Source organism: Thunnus thynnus, chromosome 3 (assembly GCF_963924715.1).
Source record: "Thunnus thynnus chromosome 3, fThuThy2.1, whole genome shotgun sequence".
Classification (NCBI taxonomy): Eukaryota; Metazoa; Chordata; class Actinopteri; order Scombriformes; family Scombridae; genus Thunnus; species Thunnus thynnus.
Genome location: NC_089519.1, coordinates 30,942,561 through 30,965,080, shown reverse-complemented (window position 1 = coordinate 30,965,080; position 22,520 = coordinate 30,942,561). Strand labels below are relative to the sequence as shown.

Here is a 22,520-nt window from a genome sequence, read left to right as displayed (position 1 = left end):
TATTTTAATGTCAGATTTTGTTACATTTGTCCTGTTATCTATTGTAAACATGTAAATATCCTTCATGAGAATATTACATGAAACAACAAAATGTGGTACATGCAGGGTTCTCTTCTAATCACACCTTGACATCATGTGGATTCTTAGCAAAACTCCGTCCGCAGCACCTGCCGTCCACGCGCTCCATCTTGGTGATGTAGAGGAGAGGCTCGATGCTGCAGCTCAGATCCATAATGGAGAACACGCTGATGCTGATCTGGCAGCGGAACTGCACAAACGTGTAGTAGGGCACAAAGGGCATGAGCGCCACGGGGGGCAGGTAGTTTGCCACGATGATGGCCAGGATGATCAGCACCATCTTGAAGGCCTTTTTCTTCACCGGGTGCATCTCCTCCTTTCCTGCCACAGAGCGGCGGAGGACCCAGATGACGGAGATGTTGCAGAAGACCATGACTGCAAAGGCAAAGAGGATAACACCGCTGAAGACCTCGTTGACGCTCATGACTCCCAGGATACTCTTGGTGAGGCCGTAAGCCAGGATGAGGCCCCAGACAACCACAGAGATGCCGATACGGATCTTGTTGTCTCGGATACCGGTGAACAGTACGGGGTGAACCACTGCTATGTACCGGTCGAGGCAGATACACACCTGCAGCAGCAGACCAGGGAGGGAAGATCAGGTTGGAGTATGCTTTGATACATTTTAGTGGTAGAAAATCTACTTGGATGTGTGTCTGGACAAAGTTTGATTGAAAATGAACCTTTTGTCATTTCAAAAACTCTCCAATGACTTGGATTAAACTTTCTCAAGACACTTGTACTCAAGAGTTTCAGCACTCTGATCTGTCTTATATGTGTTTATATAAGAAAATCGAAATGAACCAAGCTTGACTGTTATGCCTCTCCACCTGTACAACACATGGAAGTGAACTCCCTCACCCTGGCAGTGTGTTTGAACCCAGCAGGGAGCTCTTATAATGCCTTCATGGGATTTCTCTGAGTTTAAAATATGATTAGGACAACAACTAATCATTATTTCATCATTGATTAATCTACTGATTATTTTCTTGATTCATCAACTATTCATTTTGTCTGCAAAATGTCAAAAAATAGTGAAAAATGCCCATTACAGTTTCCCAGTGGCTAAAGTGACACATTTTAACTGTTCACTTTGTCTAACCAACAGCACAAAACCTAAAGACATTCAATTTACAGTGTTGCTCACATTTAAGAAGCTGATACCAGCAAACTTTTGTTATTTTAACTTGAGAAGTGGCTGAAATTATTAATCGATTATCAAAATAGTTAATTTTCTGTCAATCACATAATCGACTAGTCATTTTAGCTCTAAATATGCCAACTCATTAAAAAATGCAAACTCTAAAAATCATGGATATAAGTGAGGCTATGAGGTGATGATATATGATCTGATACTGTATATAAACCAAAGCTTATGTACTGTATATATGTAAATGGACAGGATTATGAGCAGTATTTCATCCAAAATAGAGCTGCAAAAGTTGCTGCCTTCATTTGCTTTTACCCAAGTTGAGCTGCATCTCTGACCTTTCTGCATTCACGTGCAAACCGTTATGACATTACCACAGGTAACAGGTCAAGAAAAGCCTGTTTTTACTGTCAATTTCACTCAAAGGTTCAAAGAAGTCCTCAACATGAAATACACTGTGGCAAAAACATTGTTCTATCTTTATGGAGGCAGAGAGCTATCACTCTATATCACTTTAATTAGTATAATATGAATTAAAGACACATCATTTCATACTCTGGTGTTATGTATTATGTACAAAAACTCACCAAGAAGAGTGGTGCTACATCCTTGAGACCATATGCGAACCTTTGGAAGTACCAGATGCGACTGTCACCCAGTATTAACCGGTTGACCATCTCTATGGGCGTCATCAGGCAGAAGTAGGCATCCAGGATGGCCAGATTGAAGATGAAGATGTCGGACGTGGCTGTGTCGCTCTTCTTGCTGGCGATCTGCCAGATGACCAGGACGTTGCAGGGTGTTCCCACCGCCAGGTTGAACACCTTGACCCCATAGTAGAAAATGAAGCCATAAGGGGCCACAGCGCACACTGCGAACTGGTACCACGGTGGACGTCCACTGGGGTCAGTGGGGGTGGTAGAGTTCATGTAGAGGTTGGTGGATGGGCTCAGAGTGACGTTGAACATTGTGGGGAAGAAGTGCTGATACTGGACAGAGAAAGGATGCATGAAAGGTTAAATCTGATTATCCACATTTAATTTTTGTTCATTTTGACCTCTAAAAAGTGCCTGTTATAACCAGTCACAGGGTTGTTACGTGTAAGAAATTATATCAATCAAATTATTATAAAGTCCATCATAGCAATGAAAATGTCCTTGTTCATGGTCTAAAAGTAATTTCTCAAATTTGAAGCACAAAAATGTGAACACCTCATTATTTATTCATATATATAATATTTAGTCTATACAAAAGCTCCATACTAACTACCTTACAGAGGTTATACAGTGGAACCAGACATCACATCAACCCATCTTACCTTAACGGAGTGTCCTGTAGTCCTCAGGTGTCTCCACTTACTGCAGAAACCAGAACTTTCCTGCATGTAGCAGCAGATCAATGGGACCAGAGGCATTAAAAACACCCCACCCCTCTTCCCCCCAACCCCTCCACAGGGACTAATGCCACTTTTGGATTGGGCCGGTTTGTGGGACAATGGCAGTTCAACGTCAACATAGTATCACTGATGCAAAATAGAGTTGCATAGAGGACTTCAGCAATTGGACGGTTTGGATACGTGCAAAGAGGCGTGTTTAGGTTGGGCTGGATGTGGTTGGCCATGTGTTCATGTGTTAGACGTAGAGCTAGTTGTACTGACGGTGGAACAACCTGCCTGCAGAACGTAGTGTTGCATAAATGTAGTGTGGTCAAGTTAAAGTTCCCAGTTGTTGCATTTTATTTTTTTCTCAGCCCTCTGTCTTAAAGATTCCCCAAGCTACTGGGCTGCTGTTGCTTTTTTCATGTTTCTCATTTATGGCTTTAGTTAGGGAACGAACAGTAAGCTGATCCCAGGTCTGTGCGTAAGGTTTCTTTTTTATCTCACTGATGCAACTGTACAGTGTTCAGTAAACAGGTGATGCAAGGTATGCATAAATGAGAAATCTAATGCAAGGTGTTACTAACGTGCCCAGACTGTGTAAAGTCTTTAGAAAAAATCTGTTGGGAATACAAGCTTGCAAATTCATGACAAACATCCACTTACATTAATAATGCTGCGTGTTATGTAACATTTTACATCACTCAGCCAGCTTAATGTAGAGGTTGATGTGGTTGCACTAACATGGTTACATAATGTGAACATGCATGAACAACAAAAGCAACTGGATATGTGATAAAACTTAAAATAAAAAAGCTGTTATTAACTTACAAGCTGGTGTTTTATTTGATCATGTTACCAGTTATACAAGATTTTTGTAAAAGCTGGAAAAAAGGCAAATAGAAAGGTACATTGTAGATCTGAAGCAGCAAACTGTACAAACCGCAACCTCAGCTCAAACACCGTGATGGAAATCTCCAAGGGCATCGAAACCACCAACCAGAACATCACAAGAAAGATACTTCTTACCCATAGTGGTGACGGTTCCTCCACTGGGCCTGCCGACCAACGCTCTGGTCGTACGCCACCTGCTAGGCAAATCACGAGACCTTGAAATCTTCACACTCAACATGGCGGCTGTTCTGCCTTTTGGTCCTCATTGAGTACTGCTAACTTCCTGGCTTGAGGTTTGAACCGAGCAGGAGGGCCGAGTCAAGTTGCGACTGTGGCTGTGCTTGGTGGTGAATGCTCTATAACTGCTGTTTGCTGTGGACTTGTGAAGTTCTCCCCACTGTTCAAGTGGAGTGTCATACTGGTGCTGTTGAGCACTAACATAATGATCATATTAACCTGCAACATCCTGATTCTCAGGTCCCTCCACCAGCTAGGTCGGGGCGCAGCAGGAAGGAGGTCAATCCAGTCAAAAAGTGAACATTTAAGATGCTGCTGACTACACTTGTGCTGGTCAACATCTACTACCTTCCCCTCAGTTCCTACTGAAGCAGTTTGGTCCCAATTATTTAAAGCCTTTCTCAGTTGTTGCCTGTGTGACCTACATAATTCTCTACATGGGTAGTTTCATTCAGTCTGTCTTATCTCATCCGGACCAAGCAGCTGCCTGAGATAAAATCTATCTGTGGTTCTTCTGCTGAGACAAAAACTGGCAAAAGTTTAGAGCAGTCTGTTCTTCCTGACACGGAGAGCCAAATAAGGCAAGAGCTGAATGGTGGGGTTGCAATACGTATTACATATCAAAGCTGCAACTAACGATTATTTTCATTATCGATTAATCTGTCGATTATTTTCTCCATTAATTGATTAGTTGTTTGGTCTATAGAAAATGGTTAAACATGTTTCTCATTGTTTCCTAAAGCCCAAGATAATGTCCTCAAATGTCTTGTTTTGTCCTGACCAACAATCCACAACCCGAAGATATTTAGTTTACTATCAGTGAAAAATGTAAAGGTTCAGGTTTTGTACCACATGTAAATGTTTGTATGCAAATCGACACTGATGAACCAACAAGTAACTTTAATATAAAGCATGCCACTCAAACACAGATGGGCCAATTTTATTACTTAGAAGTGTGGCTGAGCTCACAGTATATATCATCGTCATGTCTGTGAATACGCTCTGTAATTACAAAGTTATGGCCAAAAAATCATGCAATGACAAAAATATGTCACAATGTTTTGTTTATTTAATCAGACAGTGGTAGTCAAATACTCTGGAAAACGCCATGGGCAGTGGCCATGGGCGGTCATTACATTAAGTTGTCTTACAGGCAGAACGGCTGTACAGTCTGTTCAACAGCTTTCAAATATAAAAACAAGTATTTCATCTGTTTTACGTAACATGAGTGGATAAGATGGAAATATACTGTACTGCATATAGTAATACACATCCTCCTCATCTCAAAAGCATATCAGTTTGTAATCAATGCATTTATAAAAAATACTTCCACCAAGAGGAACAGATTTGTAATCAAGCTGCAAATCATAATAAATGCTTGTACATAACAAAGATGTTTAATGAATAAAGTAAAATTATAAATTAAAAATGATAAAAATGTACCAACATCATTGAATTAACTACAATCATTAGCTTAAATACAAAATGAAATGCACTCATTATAAATTCATGTAACCTGCACAAATTAGACAAAATATTTTATATCCACTTTTGGAAAAAAGTAAAAACTAAAATGAAGGATTTCATTATCACCAATGTATGTTTTATAAAGCAGATAATAAATACATTTTTTTCCCAGACTTAACTTTAATTTCATGCCAATACTCATTTTTTAAAATGCATGTAAATGATACTGTCATTTGTTTTAGATATAACAAAACTTTTGTTGAGAACTCAAACAGCAACTTTCTTTTCTCACAGAGGAGACACAAATATATTTCCTGTTGCAGTCCTCTTATTCAACAGGTCTGAAAACAAAGAAATCCTTCAGTCTCATTTGTCTCTTTTTCTACCTCTTCTTTAAAGGGGCCATATTATGAAAAACTCACTTTTTCAGTGCTTGTGCGTATGTATTTGGGTCTCTGATGTGCCTACTAACACACAATCTATGAAATAAGACCACGTGGTCAGTTTAGTGTGGGCTGATTTGCTCTGTACTCATGTGATTCAACAAGCCATTCAGATTTGATGCCCCTTCTTACATCACATGGGGCAAAGCTAGGCCAAGCTAAAATAAGCTAAGGGTGAAAAATTCGCCCTTGATGAGCCCCAGTGAACTCGGCAGGAGAGAGCCGGCAGAGAAGCAGAGCTAAAGAGTCTTACATCACTTACATTACTGTTTACCGGCGGGAGGAGTTTGTTTTTTAAACTTTTAGGATTAAGTGGATTTGTCTTAAATCTCACCTCTCAACTTAGCCGGAGCTAACACCGGAGTCACACTCTACCTCAGCTGCTGTCATCAATAATAAGCATCTTAAATGCCGGTGAGTTTATATGATTTTAATGTTACAGAGCATGTAGATATCTATGTGTATAAACAATAACGTTGCTGCCGTATGTATGCCTTTAGATTATGTTATTATGAGTGTGGATGAAGCAGCTACAATGTTAGCATAGCCCTGATTGATCTGAACTCTGAGCTCATTCAAAAAAACATGCATTTTCAAAGTTGTTTGTTTGTCGTCTTGCGGACAGACCTGGCAAGGGATGAATTCAGACTTTTTTACAATTTTACATCATGATTTGTTATTTCAGCATCCTTTTGATCTGTTTATTGCAATTAAATCGGAGCAAAATATAAGTTTATTTACACTCAAACCGGCCGTTCTGAACGAGGCTGTTTAGACAGGATGAGAAAGCTGCTGTGGTGTTTGATCCTTGTGGTATTTTGACCAAAGCATGTCAGAGACATTTTATTAAGACCCAAGGGAACTGCGTTAACTTGCGGAAAAGGTGTATAATATGGCCTCTTTAAGACTAGCATATACTATATTTAATAAAGGAAATCAGCGACAAATGATGGATTTTACCTGCATTCATCTCTAGTGCACTTCATGATAAGAAAAAAAATGTACTTAACAATAATGAATACAAACATTACACTTTCAGAGCGGCAGAGTTCTGTTTTGTGCTGTCCAAACAATAATTGTGAACTCAAAGGTCTTCTCTTAACATTAAAAGAAGAAAAGAAGACACTTATTTTTAGAAAACTTTTGAAAAAATGGAAGCAAACCAATTTTCCCGGTGTGTAACTTTAGTCCTCCAACTACCAAATATGAACACTCAAAGAGAACAAGTACTCTACATTTTAGAGATAGTAAATGGAAAACTTTGAATAATTTTGCATGTGTCTAGCATTTTGGAAAGTAATCAAAAAAATATTAGCAAGACAATCCTACAACACAGACATAACACATTAAGTCACTACATTAATATTCTCATTTTACCAAATAAATAACATCTTTCTTTCCTGACTTTGCATTTTATACAAAATTGAAGTGTTATGTACAAGGAAGTAGAAACACAAACGTCATGGAATCAACATGACGCTTTCCAAAGAGTTAGAAAAAAGAGTTTTTCAAGTATTCAAGTACCGGTCATAAACTCAAAGCTAACGACACTCTAAAAAGAAGAAACATAATACATGATACAAAGCTGCATATATTTCTTTTTATAGGAATATTAAATCAAATTTAACTTGTCATTAACAAACAACACTGATTAAAACATTCACTGCTGCCCTCTGTATAATTTCTACTTATTGTTCATAGGATTGGTACATCCTGTCCTGACTTGACAAACAAGATCTTTATATTATAAAGATATGAAATATTGGAATTCATTTTGTTGGATGTCAGAAATAAGCGTTTGAATTTTATTAATGACACTTTATATTAATGACACTCTAGATTTATATGTACAAGCTTGTAACAAATTGTCGCCACTCAAAACTCCTAAAACAATCTCGTAAATTAGGGTCGAAAAAGTGAATGAGAAACACTTTCCTTCCCTTCACTTATCAAAATACCCTCGAGTAAGGTGCCTAACATTCACCTGCTCCACCGCAGCTGCTCATTGGCAAAATGTAATGAAATGTTGTTTTACCGGGATTGTACGCCGTACAAATGTGAAGCAGGAAATACCTGATAAGTAGCAATAATAATTAACAAATAACAAAAGTTAAAAATTATTTTGTGGCACGCTCATGAAAGCATAAAGTTTCCAGAACCTTATGCTCCCAAATGATTTTAGGTATAGGTAGATTTTTGGTTTTTAGAAACAAATTCTACACTTCATTCTGTGTACACTTTAAACTGTGCACGAAAACCACTTATTAGTTTTGTCACTTCAACAATAAACAATTCAAAACACAGCAAAACCATGGAATTGATCCCATAAAAAGCTGACACACAGGAGTGACATTTGTCAACACCGAACATTTTCTTTCAGTAGCATTTGACCCTGAACTCACTAAACTGCATTTTACTTTAAAAAAAAAAACAAAAAAACAAAAAAAAAAACATTGCAAATGCACTTTCTGATATGTGGGAATGAGCTGTCACGTCACCGTCAGTGAATCTCATGTGGAGGCGATCACTCCGTGCACACGGAAGCGGTAAACACACGTATATTCCACGTGACCCCAGTTAGTGAGGACACGCAGCTCCACGAATCGATAAACCTCGTCACTGGGATTCTGCGAGAAGGAGGTAAGGAAGGAAAAGAAGAGAGAGGAAGAGAAGAACAGAAAGAGAGAGACAAACAGTTCAGAGTGCAGAGGAAAGCAGTGAAGGAGAGATCAAGATAGAAGAGACAGAAGAAATCAGACATCAGACTGTGTAAACATCATGACATTCAAGATGAAGGCAACAAGAGCAACGTTGCACTTTTTAAATAGGACAGGAAGTAATTAGTGTCACGCCCTGTTTTTTGGTTTTGTAAATATGTTTTTAAAGTTGTCAGTTTCAACTCACAGGAAGCTTAAACGTCTGTGTTGACTCTCCATCCTTATCGTAAGTGAATGTCCCCAGCAATGTTCCTTCTTCTACGTCATCTCTCATCCCCTGAGAAAGAAATTACAGTTACGTCAGAGTGGTGACTATTCAGAGTCAGAACGGGAAATATGCAGTTAGATGCACGTCAGTTTTTTGTCTGAGGTTTAATCTTACAACCAAGAAGCCTGGAGGATAACAAACAGATCTGCAGTTTCAAACCAGAATTATCATGACTGAAAGAAAAAAATTGCGAGGATTGCTTTTTAAAGCTGCTATTAGCTGATAACATCTGGCAGCTTGGATAGCAATATGTTTGTAAAATAATGCAATGTGAGAATTTTAACAGACTGTAGTTTGGGACCACTTACATAGACCTCAAAGTCCTTGGGTGCGGAGTCGATGCGGCCGGTAGGGGAGTTATAGCGCGGCAGGTGGTCCAGAGTCACATGAGTTATCCTGATGGGGTGAGACAGGGAGATTACAAGAGTCCCCTCGACACCATGAAACGCCCAACATTTCCCTGGAAGCAGCACCGGGTAACCCTGGAAGGAAGAGAGGAGAAGCTGTTGTCAGTAGAGCTAAAACTGTTAATAATCTTTACCAACAAAGTTGAAACGCAGAGAAGGAAAAGAGGAGAAGAAAGAGATGGAGGGACAGAGAGGAAAGATGACTTCAGAGAGAAGATACAAAGAAAATACAGAGAGAGGGAGATGATTATTGTACCTGAATGACAGTGCGTGGGCTTTCAGATGGGTACCACAGCGGGAATCCAAACAGGGTCACACACGCTGAACGGATACGATATGTCTCAGAACACCTGGTGCTGATCACGCTGGCACCTGCGAAACAAGATGATTATTAAGCTTTGTAAACAAAAACTATGACAAGATACGTGGCAGTCTTCATAAACAAATATGATAATTAGAAAAACAAACCAATGGACGAATAGATCAGTATCACTCTTTTTTCACAGCCACAAAAAAATGTCCAAATATTTCTGGTAAAACAGTAGACTGAGATCATAGATTTTTGCGAGGGTGGCCCCAGTGAGAATTAATTACCCAATACCGGGTAACTAAAGCCAAGTGGCGGTGACATGCAGATGTTCCCAACCTTGAGTCTCCAGGGCAAAGTCGGCCATTTTGTCAGCTATGGGGCGTCCACAGTCCGTGCAGCCTCCTCTTTCACCGAGCCTGATTATATCCTGCTCCTGATTCAAATTCACATACAGAACATACTGTGAGTACTGATGCAGGCACCAAGTCACGTGTCAACAATGAAATCAGATCATTAACCACATTTTCCAGATGTCTAATCCAAAACTAAAGGATGCTACAATATGACAGAGACTATAAACCTCACAGTAACAGACTTTTATGTGCTATGATTATGGTAATATAGGTTTTAAGGTCTTAGAGACTATCTGCAGTATCTATCTGTCTGCCTACCCTGATGTAGTCAGTGAGCCACTTCTCTATGGCCTGTTGGAGCTCTGGGGTGAGATGGTTGAGGACGGGGGCTGTGCTGGTATCAGGACAAGGGGCGGGAGGAGGCAACAGCTGGATGGACGACAACTCCTGAGACAGCTACAAAAAATAGGGAGCCACATTAAAATCATATAATGCATAGAAAACAGGTCAGGTTAGGAGATAAGACACAGGATTAATGAATGTCTCTGTCTTGCCTTAAGAAGTTGGGTACATCTGTATCAGCTCTGTTACCTTTGCATTTTGGGCCTCTAAAGCTTCTATCTTGAGAATGAGACTGCTGATAGCAGACTGGCTGTCTGTCTGGTAAGCCGCCATCTGCCTCTCCCGTCCGGCGACCTCCTCCTCCAGACGCAGCCGACTGTCCGATTCCACGGCCTCCAGCTTGGCTTTCATACCCTGCATGTCCAACTCTATTCCCTCCTTCATCTGAGAAAGGAAGAAATTGTAAGGTTAATTAGACTTATAGCGAGGTTACAGGGAAGAGTTTTGAGCAAAAAATGTATCAATATACAATTAATAACTAAATAAAACTCCATTGAGGTTACATTGTCAGTAATGTCTTTGGCTGTAACAGCAAGTTGGAGAACTGTTCATTGCTGGCAATGATTTACACTTCCTACATGCTTCTAGTTAAACCAGCCTCTGTGTTTTATCAACACCCCTCAAATGCTGTAATTGTAGAATATTTGGCAAATTATAAAGTTACACAGAACAAAATAATAAAGGAATGAAATGATGCAAACATCAGCCTGTGTTTTATTGTAGTTCACCATCACCACCACTAGGTGTTACTGTTGCACAGCTAATTTTTTGGTAGACTGTAATGTTCTTGCATCCATTCTGACTTCACTATGCAGAACCTCCCACCGCCCACAGAGGTGATTTGTTAACAAGGAATGGAAAGGACTGAGAGAAGGCAGAAACAACATCAGACAAAGAAAAATACAGAAAGTCTTTCACCTGGGAGAGAAGGTGTCCCTGCTTCAGCTGCATCTCCTCCTACAAAAAGACACATATTGTAGATAAAATATAAATGTAAAATATTTTATTTAGATCAACATGTTTTGTTCAAGCCAGTTACTTTCATCACTTCCTTCATTTTGTTATTATATTAAGCTGGTTTATTTTTGTAAAAGATAAAGTCTAAAACAACAGATGATCTGCCTCTTACCAGAATTCGCTGCGTCTTCGCTTCAACAGCAGCAAACACAAAGGCTGAATCCTGGAGGGACAAATAAGACAAAATGTTCATGTCAACAAACCCAAAGTAAATTGCTATTAGTCTGAAGGAAATGCTTCTGAGAAAATGTATTATTTTTTATTTCTGATTCAGAGCAGGCTTACATAACCTTTTGTAGAACTATCACCTATTGTAGTCTTCCATTTACAATCAGTCATTACGCTTACGGTATATATACTGTGTGGGCCTCATAATAGGGATATTAATAAATTTGTCATGTACTTGGGGCTCTCTAAAATCCTTCACATGACCTGCTGAAAGGGTGTCCACCTAGACTGAAACCTACTCCAAAATAAATGGATTCCCTGTACTTCCCTGTTCCCTGTACTGTATGCAGATTATGTGCAGTTGAGCCTTACCACCAAAGGTTTAGGAGGCACAGTGTCGGATCGAGGAGGAGGAGGAGCAGTGACGGGGGTAGCAGGTTGACTCTTTGGTTTTGTCTGTGACGCGCTCTTTGCGACAGTCATGCGAGAGATGAAAGAGTTCAACAATGGAAGGAGGAACCAAATACCTGGAGGAAAAGAGGAAGAATTGTGTTTCTGTTGTTTTGTCTGATATGAAAAAAAAGGAAAACAACAAGATTCTAACAATTTAAGGTGTAGCCTAACCATGAAATGATGAGGTCTTTCCAAAATGAAACATTTGCTAGAGGACATGCAAACTTGAATATGTTAAATGTTTATGTCACTTACAGAGAATTATGAGGAGGAGGAGGAGAAAAAGGCCACAAGCCCTCTTCACGAGCCTCCTGAATGACGCATTATTAGCTGCGGGAAAGAGAGGAAGAAAGTTGATTTGCAGGGATTTTGATAAGCCGAAGCCAAATCACATGCAACGACTGTGAAAACACAAACCAACTGGTATGTGAAAGCCAGTATGTACAGGCATGCGTGGGAGGGTGGACACATACTTAACAATGCTAGTAAAACAAGCACAAGCGTGTACGTGCTGTACATATATGTGCAAATTTTCATGCACACAAACTTAAACACATACATACCTAAAGCTGCCAGACTCATTATTTTTGACTGTGCTGCAGCGGCCATCAATGAGATTGAGCCTGCACAAAACACATGAAACATATGATTATTATATAGTCATACATAGACTCACACATATAAACACACATACCAGGGTTCCCACATCTTTCTAACATCAAATTCAAGGACTTTCCAGGCCCAATTCCCTCCTATTCAAGAACCCAACACGGCATAGTTTGAGACATGGATCAAGGTTAATTATTGTTACAACACAGACTTTTTATAATGTGAACTAGCAGCTTTATAGAAGCTCACGGACTACGTGGTCTCTTGCCTTCTCTAACACAGCACAGCAAAAAAATATTCTATTCTTGCACAAAATAGATCAATTCAAGCACTTTCAGTGATCCATGTCTATGTCTGCTTTCAAAAACTTTCAAAGTCTTGACTTTTTTTCTCAAATTAACAAACTTTAAAGGATTTCAGGGACCCGTGGGAACATACACTCCAGCACTCACCCATCAAATTAAAGAAGGCACTGCTGATTCTGCTTTTGTATCCATTACTGGGAGCCACACTGTTATTGCTGATTTTACTGGGAGTGCTGATGGGGGCTGCAGGCTTCCTGTAAGTGCCCTCAGAGGACGAGTACCCCGAGCTGTCTATGTTGCTCTGATTCAGCTCCTTGTGGTTGGGTCTGAGATGTAACCCTCCTAGCCTGCTGGAGCTGCAGAGCCCGGGACAGGAGTTTTTCTCTGGAGGTACCGACGGGCAGCGAGTGGGCGTCTGACCCCGGGTTGATGACGGGCACGATGGGGACGATGGGGATAATGGGGATGATGGGGTCAGGGCGGGCCGAGGGGTGGCCGTGGTAGCGACGTAGGGTACGGTCCTCATGGTCGGCTGCAACTGGATGGTCAAGGGAGAAGGACCCGGACCTGAGAGGCAGAAAAGTGAAGATGGATTATGGATTATTTGCATTATCAATGAATCCCTTAATATCTCTTTCCAATTGATTCTTGAGTCTCTGAAATATGAGAAAACTCCAACCCAGATATATTCAATTTACAACATAAAACAGAAAAAAACTGCAAATTCTCATATTTGAGAAGGTGGGAAAAGCATTTTTGCTTTATAAAAGACCTAAATTATTAACTGATTATAAAAAACAGTATCTTGAAATGACCCTGACGTAAGTGGCCGAGCACTGTTCCATTCATTCTATTATTATAACCTTTACACTTACAGGAAATTATGTCATGACCACTCATGCATTGACAGGATGTTGTATTGTTTTTTTTTTTTAGCATCATACCCACCTGGTGTGACAGGCGACTCGTTGCTGGGTGAACTAGCATTGCTATTGGCTCTACTGGAGGTACGGGAGCCGGCCTTACGGGTTCCCGCCTTCTTCTTGAAAACCCTAAAAAAAAAAAAAAAAAAAAAAAGAAAAAAGAAAGAGACAAACAGCGTGACAAAAAAAGGGAAAGGAGACAGAAAAAAGAGAATTAGAGTTATTGATTAAAATCCAAGTAAATGCAAATGAGACACAGACACACACAGATACATACTTGACAGGGTTTTCACGGTAGGATATGGTTGTCACAGTACTGGAGTCAGATTCTTCATCTGAGTTATAGTAGCCACCGGACACCAGGCGAGAACTCCTACGAGACATGACTGACGTAGAGAGAGAGAGAGAGAGAGAGAGAGAGAGAAAATTACACTGACATGATTTATCAGTATTCAAAGTAAAAAAGGAAACTTGCATAATCCCTCTGGCCAGTACATGTGAGCCAGAGGTGGTCAGTACACTGCAACATTAACACATTATGATTTCAGTTTTATGGGTTGAAGCCTTCAGGTCAAACTGACACATTATTTTTAAAATTGTGAAAACAATTCCTGTGGATAACATGTTGAACTGACAAAATGTGTCACACAATCCATCTTTCTAAAAATAAAAACCCAAAACAAACAGACAGAACGAAAGAACAAACCCACACAATAGGAAACTAAACACTGACTACATTTGACTAGTATTTATATCCTCAGGGCGACTGCACTGTGCAAACAAAGATTTAAACCACAAACTTTTTTTCTGATTTCTCTTGCCGTCGTTCCAGTGACTCTATTTCTGACCTAACAGTACAAGTTGTATGAACAACACACCATCACCAATAACAAGGAAGGCATACTTCAAGTTTAATAATGATCAGTAGTTGTATATTTTGTGTAGTTCAGGTTTCTTTCCCTGCACATACACACACACATGTGCACACATCTTAAAATATGCTTGTCTTTGCCTAAAAATGATGCCACTCAACCCTTCTTACTTAGTACAAGGAGCAGCTGTTTCAGCAGCCTTGCTAAAAGTAGCACAGTGGTTAGCGGTAGCAGTGGTCAGCAAGGTTGTAGCATCAGCAGCAGCAGTGGGAAGTTATGGTAATGATTAAAAGAGCAATAACCACTAGTGAATTTACTGGTTGGTCGATCGAAAGAAAGTCGGCAAGCATTTTGATAATCAATAGTCATTTTTTAAAGGAAAAATGCCAAACATTTGCTGGTTACAGCTTCTGAAATGTGTTATACATGATGGTATGTATAAATTTTGGATTTTGGAATATTGATGGGACACAACAAGACATTTGAAGGCATCACCTTGGGCTCTAAGAAATTATAACAGGCACTTTTCACTTTTTTCTGACATTTTATAGACAAAACGATTGATCAATTGATCGAGAAAATAACCAACAGGTTAATTAATAATGAAAATTATTATTAGTTAATGATAGTAATAGTAGCAGCAGGAGTAGGTAATGCAGTACCTGAGGTAGCTAGTGGTAGATAACGCTGCTAGTAGTACTATTAAAAGTTTACTTAAAGCTGCACAATCAGTTGCCAAAAAATAGCAGCAGTAACAGCTGCAGTAACAGATGAAGTAGTTAAAAGTCGTAGTATCTATAGTAGCAGTTCTTATAGTTCCAACAGGTAACAGTAGTCACAGCAGCAGTGGTAATAGGAGCAGATGCAGCAGTACTAGTAGTAATTTAGTAGATCAGCAGTAATAGCTGTGGTGGGAATTGATGTAGTGAAGGTAGTAATAATACAAGCGGTAGGCTAAATCTCTGACAGATGCTCTCTTAGTTAATCTCAGCCGTCTATAATCCAGCTAATCTGCTGAAACACTCACACGTTTACAGGGCTCGTGTGAAAAACAAAACAAAACAAACATGCAAACAGAAACGAAAGCATTAGAACAAATAAAGCTTAAAGAACTACTGTATGACAGACACTAAGTATACAGAGCAGGCACATTCATAGCATATACAGTACAACGATACTTCAGAGTGACAAAACGCTGCATACCTCAACTGACCCAGCATACGTAAAATGAAAAAAAATCTTGAGAAAGTATCAGCAAGTGATGAAGATGACAAGAACCTGAGAGAAGGACTCTTTAATGTGCACTACATTGTGGTCATTGTTCTTAGAAAGTATCCACCAAGTCCCTGCCATCACAACGATTATGTAACAGACGGTTTAAACTGAGACATCTCATTGGTTACCGATGTGTTCTTACAGTGCAGATGATTAGCATAAACCACAGCTCACGAGCTTTACTGCTTGCTGTGCCTGAACCTGTGGTGAGCAAACTTTCACCACTGAAATGAGTTAGAAGAAAATGCAGCAGACAAACATAACTAGTAAAGAGAAAAGCCAAAGATTTACTTATTATAGCTCCAAGATAACTATAAAACATGATACAGGCTATATTATTCTTTTGTTATTATTGTTGTGAGAGGTATTTTTCTTCCAATCACACATAGATTTCATATAAAGCCTGCAAAGAACTGCTGTGCCTACAATCACAGTGACTAGTGTCCTCTTGTATTGATATGACACCACTTTCAGTTCCAACAAAAATGCAGCAGATGTAAGTTTGAATTCAACAGATACTGTCAGAAAACTACACATCCTGAACTTATCCATGTTCATATTACTATTTCAAGACTGCTCTGAGCAGAGGGTGATTCATTCGACTATCTTTCCTGCTGAACGGCTCCAGAGATGCAGCTCTGAAGTTTTCCTTTATGTTTGACCTCCGTGTGGAGGAAACAGGTGAGTTTATTTTTCAGTTGAAACTGGCAGCAGTTTGATTTACGACTTAACGTTTTAGCCGGCTAGGGTGCATATCGTCACATTGAGAAATCAAGGAAAACACACACAGACTCGTCACCCCGAAGGATTAAAAACATTTTTGACATCTTTGAGTTTTTCTGCCTATGCAACATAACATGATAACACTATGATACACAAACAAGCTATTAAAAGTGAAAAAAAAAGTCTATCTGTTGCACTGGGTGTTGTTTGGCTCTATGACAACCACATCTGCTGTCTCGTCTGACTTCACGTCATCAGAAAAACCACCAACCTTTAGATTCTGCTCTGTGATCCAGTCTTCTAATTAAGTAGGTTCTGCAACCGACTGTGTGGGATCCCTCGTGAAAAGAGACTTTGGGTCTCAGAGGAACTAACCCGGCGAAAGTCAGAATAAGCCCTCTGATATCATTAGCCTGAGACGAAGCTACAGAGGAGCAGGAACTAGCTTGTGCGTCTGACAAGAGCTGCAGAAGATGACAGAAAGGGAAGCTGCTGCGGTGCGTACCCAACAGATAGAGACAGGAAGTCAGTGAGAAAACACCGCACGCACAGAAACCCCCAGTCTCAAAAAGGGCGTTGAGGCTTAATCTAACTCATCAGATCTTTTTTAAATATTATTTTTTTTAATTAGCAGACTATCACGCTCATGCACAACTCAGACGTTTTTTCCATTAAGGCCTTCCTGAGCACACATGTGAAACATTGCTAAATTAACTGTCTGATGTAAGTGAGAAAATTTGGCGACAGACTAAAATGAGAAAAAAAAGATGAAAATGTCACCGAGCTGTCTCGGTGACATAAACAAGCAATAACAGTAACATCACACATAGCTACGCCTAACAGCAGCCCATCGCTATGGTTGCCATTGAGATAGACTTTCACTGTTTGCAGTAAATAAGGAAAACACACCGTCAGACTGCAACTGATGTTTCTGCACCAGCTGCAAACCATCCATTAATGAGACACACCTCTGTAAATATTGCTGGAAACATGAAGATGCCTATTAGACCGCTTGTATCTTCAGTTTTCACAGATCAGACAGTTAATAAAGGCCGAACTGTAACACCGGGCCTGTTATAACAGAGTGTATTTATTATAACTCTTCCTCTAGTGTCTTTCCATCTGTGCTGTTTATGTAAATTAGTTCTTGCTTTTTTGTTTTGCATATTATCCTCTGACTCTCATATCCTGTGAGATTTTTAATACAGGAAACGGTAGGATTAGTTTATATTCCTCGATCACCAATATTGCTAGCAGCCAATATTAAAGAGGTAATTAACTACAGATATAACTTTTTAAAATTTTCCTTAGCTTGTTTGATTAAACAAGGATTAAAATAGGATGTGGCTACATAAATGTGGTGCATAACATATTTCCTGCTACCATCCGAGACAAACCTCACATCTCAAATATAGCATCTTAATAACTCACAACAAAATGTAGCTATTTTTGTAAAATTACAACAGTTTGCTGATCATATCATAACCATAAAACCAATAAACAGCAACAAGGGTCACAAATATTTTGACTCCACAGCAACGACGACGACAAATGCCGCTCTTTCACACGTTTCGCGCTTCTTTCGTCATCAAGTATCAAGAGGCTTTAGCTGAGAGTGCGGAGAAGTGAGCTGTTTGCACTGTAATTCCCTTGAATCCTCCCTTCCATTTTAAATGGCATCTCAGTTCAGCCTAGCTCAGCTCTTTTCCCCCCTCCTGAGCATACCAACCCCCTCCTTGACCGAGCAGAGGACACCCCTGCGCCAAGCTATTTCTCATCTTTTTTTCTTTCCTTGACAATCAATCCCACTGAAATACTGTAGAAATGTTTACTTGCATCCTACATTCTTCAGCCTACCCTCTTTGTTTCCTCCTAATCATCCTATGCACTTGCTCTCAAAGCAAATTACATTAAACCGTTGCTCATTCACACTTAGAGCCTTGTTTTTTCCTAGAACAGAATGCAAAATGAATGCAAGATTTCAATTTTAAGAGCCTTGTTCTTGCACTAAAGGGCTGCAGAGAAAGCATGTTTTACCTCAGTCCCTCCTGCATTACTCTACTCTATGTGTCCATGCGGTATGAAGCCTCCATGTGTAAATGTGTGGTCTGTAAAGCCATGAATAAGCAAATCTCAGCGAGAAGGGAACATCCCCCAGTATAAAGAGGGAAAACCTCTACATATTCCTGTGGGAATCACGTGCAGAGGGAGACAAAAGGTGCTGTTCATTCAGCGCAGGGAGCACTAACCCTCTAAAATCACATTTAAAGCATGTGACAGTACAGCTACACCTAAAATGATTCGCATGGAAGAATACACCTATCTTACCAGCCCTAATCATGAAGAGGGACAGCAGTAGAGAAGCACAGGAAGTGAATCAGAAGCAAAACTTGAGAGTGAAACTTACTCCTGAACATCAGTGAGTTGCCTCAGCTGTCCGTTTGGTATCTCACATCCCCTTACAGGATTTTTGGGTCATTTATCTACCTATAAACAGATACAAGTGATATATTTCATATCATATGAGCACCATTCAATGTAGGGTGGACCCACTCTGGTGATTGGATAAATCGGATCACTATCTAAGTGAGCGGAGATCTGGATATGATGGTGGTGTTTACCCAGGGCAGGGCGGGGCGGGGCGCTGATACCGGTCGAGTATCCTGACCACTGACTCTGGCAGGGAGTAAGGGAGGTAATGAGTGAAAAAAGGGAGAAAGAGCTAGAGCAGATTGGGACAAAAGCACCGGAAGGTTGGAGAGAAAGGTAGCCAGGGGGAGCACGACCGGGATGAAAGAAAGAATGGTGGACAAAAGGGATGAACTGACAAAAGGGGAGGACGGATGAAACAAGGGAATGTGCGTGTTTAGTCTTGTGGCTCTAAAAGCCAGAGAGGGAATTTAAGTTTCAGTTTCAGAACGCATGGAAAAACGATAAAAAAAAGAGGGAGAGAGAAAAAAGCGCAGGGGATGAATGGGCTGAGGGGGAAATAAAACATGAATGTAGTGGAAAGGAGTGGGGAAACGAAAGGAATGCAGAAAATTAGTCTTCATCAAACTAAAAATGACTGGCAAACGATACGGTGCTGCGGCTAACTTTAGGAAAGCGCCAGTGGAATGTGACTCAGTCATACAGAGCAGATGAGTCATCTGTGTGCACTGGTTTTAAACAAATAACCCTCAAGCTCTTTGTAAAGCAGGAGGGAAAACACTAACTACCATTTAGCTGAGCAGCTACCTAATAAGGTCTGTTTATATCAATGTGAACCAGATGCTTACATTGCTTTCTCTCAGTCACTCATTCTTTCCTCTACTGATGTACAGTACAGCGGTACATGTGAGGTATATCCTCAGGCAGGGAGTTTCACGGCTAAGAGGCCTGCTCTTCTGCTGCCTGGGCCCCTCAGGCTAACAAAAACTGTAAGTCACTGCCCTCTTTTATATCAGTCATCTAATCTCATTGTGCTAGTGGCATGTCTCTAGAGATCATGGCAATGTTGTTATCTTAGTCAGTCAGTCCACCACATTGGTCCAGAATGAAAAATCTCAACTATTGGATGGATTGCCATGAAATTCTTTACGGTGATTTACAGTCCCCGCAGGATGAATCCTACTGACTTTGGTGACTTTTCCTCTAGCACTGTCATCAGGTTATTAAATCATCATTGTTCAAGACTTTGTTCATGAACATGCTTGCAAAACTTATGACATTCTCATCAGCTTTTGTAACAAATGTTAGCATGCTAACATGCAGGGCTGCAACTAACTGGTCTATAAAAGGCCAATATAAAGTGAGAAATGTCAATCACTGATTCCCAAAGCCCAAGGAGACAGACTCAAATTTTGTTTTTTATTTTTACCAACCAACAGTTTACTATCATAGAGGACTAAAGAAACCAGGAAATATTCACATTTAAGAATCTAGAATCTTTAAAAATGACTTAAAACAGTGATTCAAATATAAGGCAATTAATTTTCTGTCAATCAAATAATCGATTTATGGACTTAATGTTGCAGCTCTACTAACATGCTAATCAAAGAACTGGTGAACATGGTAAAAATTACATTAGCTCAACCAATCCAAGCTAGTCATCACTACACCTGTGTACAACCTCACAGAGCTGTAGACTCAGTCTTGTTATCTCATGACCCCCCCCCCCCCCCCCACTGTAAATTTAATTAGTTTTTTTCAAGTTTTGATTATCGCTATTTTACAGATGATGATGATGATTTATAGGTATTTATTGTGCTGACTACATCCTGCATCTTTGTTGTCATTACTTCAAGGACCACAATGCAAGTCTCGGATTTTATTGTGTGATCCTTCACACACAGTTGTGTATTACTTTGACTATCACTGTTTGTTAAAGTTCTGATATCTTTTTGTTTATTTTAGTGTTTCATTCATATGATGGTTTTTACTAGTACGCTACATTGAATGTTGTCCAGTCCATCCTGTGCTCTAATCTCACCAATAAAGTTAACTCAATTCAACTCACCTCATTATATGGTTCACTTAAAAAGACAATAAACAACACTACTACACTATCACAAAGCCTTAGGCAGACTCAAACTTAAAATAACAAATTTTCATGCCACCAACTCCAAACACCCATTACATCTGACAGCTGGTACGATTTAGTCAAACATAAATACTGTTGTTGTTAAATATTAACTTTGCACAGAATGTGAGTGAAACAGAGGGGAGCCTGAAAATTTATGACTAAACAGTAAACCTCCTCCTCAGTTTAGCTTCACCCCATTTGTCAAGGAAGCCCCTCAATAACTCCAGGTGGTCCTTGGATACCATTTGGCATCCCCTAGCTGACCTAAATTGGCCTTTGTTTAGTGTAACCTATTTTAAGAAGTGACAACATATAACACGACTGCACAAGACAGTTGCATCTGATACTACAGCACGCTCCTCTTTTGAGAGACATAACTTGGTTAGCATTAGTGTTAGTGCAGTAAAAATACAGTAAAAATAAGAAATACTCCACCATAAACTTGTTGAATACTGTTCCGAATATGGATGTTCCGGTAATTCATGGCTGTTTCTTTTTCTTTTATACCTTACACACTTAAACAACTTAAGTATATCTTAATAAAATGTGTATAAAGTAGCCGTTACCTTAGCTAACCCAGCTTTGAAAATACACAAAATTATATACTTATACACTCAATACTCTGACTTTAATGCCTACATTAAGTTGATATAAGCAGTCTAACATATTTTTAGTAGAAGCACAATAACCATGTGTGTAAAATATTAATTTTAAATGTAATATAACTGTGAAATGTAGCTTCACGTTACGTTAACAGCTAGTTAAATAATTAACTTAACAGCTAACGGTGGTCCATCACCGCCCGAGACACAACTTGTTTTATATGTTTAACAGCTAAGTTACCAAACGCATACAACAAGGTGCATGAGTTGTTGTACTCTTGTGTCCTTAACTTACCTCTTTATACGTTGAGAGGTCTGTCGAAGCTGAAGAAAACAAAACAGCGCATCAACCAACAGCCAGCCGGGCGGTTAACTGTCAAATTCTGTCAGGGAATGATAGCAAATCCTCTACTCAGTCTTTACGACCACATCAAGCTTAAACAAACATCTCCGCTCTTTTCAACTCGGAACAAATTCACCTTCAAGTGACTTAATTTATATATTTCCCCACGAAGTAAAGTCTAGACGTGGGTTGCATCGCCGTGAGCTGTGAGGAAGCGAGACAGACCGACGCTTGTTGTGACAGCTCGGAGCTTTACGCCGCTACAAACGTTGACAGCAGCAGCAGCGTCAAGCTAGTGGTCAGAAAACACGTAAAGACTTCCGGTGTTGCACCGTATTTGGTGACTCATCAGATTCTGTGACCTGCAGCATTGGAATAAGTACTTACATCCTTTACTTAAGTAAAAGTATCTGATATATTAAAAAAAAAAAAAAAAACCCAAAGTACATAATTAATACTGATGAGTCAAAGCATAAGCAGCAATTTTCACTCACAACCCGATTTTCTGCACAATTAGTACTTTTACTGTAGTACTTAGTAAGTAAATTTAGCCGATAAAACTTCT

At 39.7% G+C, this 22,520-nt stretch overlaps 2 protein-coding genes across 4 annotated transcripts; both read right to left on the bottom strand.

Annotated features, from left to right (window-relative positions):
- Positions 1 to 113: 113 nt before the first annotated feature.
- On the bottom strand, positions 114 to 2,325 carry LOC137180123 (G-protein coupled receptor 4-like). Its single transcript, XM_067585363.1, has 2 exons — positions 1,816 to 2,325; positions 114 to 649 (listed from the first exon to the last, which is right to left on the bottom strand). The coding sequence occupies exons 1-2, from the start codon at positions 2,236 to 2,238 to the stop codon at positions 119 to 121; spliced, it is 954 nt and encodes a 317-aa protein (XP_067441464.1). The 5' UTR covers positions 2,239 to 2,325; the 3' UTR covers positions 114 to 118.
- A 2,458-nt stretch (positions 2,326 to 4,783) lies between these two features.
- Positions 4,784 to 22,243, bottom strand: sun2 (Sad1 and UNC84 domain containing 2). Of its 3 annotated transcripts, none has more exons than XM_067585359.1 (16): positions 21,908 to 22,243; positions 13,854 to 13,962; positions 13,602 to 13,705; positions 12,801 to 13,220; positions 12,303 to 12,362; positions 11,995 to 12,069; positions 11,659 to 11,813; positions 11,231 to 11,281; positions 11,020 to 11,058; positions 10,291 to 10,485; positions 10,018 to 10,155; positions 9,683 to 9,779; positions 9,293 to 9,408; positions 8,938 to 9,111; positions 8,549 to 8,638; positions 4,784 to 8,271 (listed from the first exon to the last, which is right to left on the bottom strand). In XM_067585359.1, the coding sequence occupies exons 2-16, from the start codon at positions 13,958 to 13,960 to the stop codon at positions 8,155 to 8,157; spliced, it is 1,938 nt and encodes a 645-aa protein (XP_067441460.1). In that variant the 5' UTR covers positions 13,961 to 13,962; positions 21,908 to 22,243; the 3' UTR covers positions 4,784 to 8,154. The 3 variants fall into 3 exon arrangements, with proteins under 3 accessions (XP_067441460.1, XP_067441459.1, XP_067441461.1); XM_067585358.1 differs by lacking the exon at positions 21,908 to 22,243 and adding an exon at positions 21,446 to 21,522; XM_067585360.1 differs by lacking the exon at positions 21,908 to 22,243 and adding an exon at positions 16,718 to 16,920.
- Positions 22,244 to 22,520: the final 277 nt, after the last annotated feature.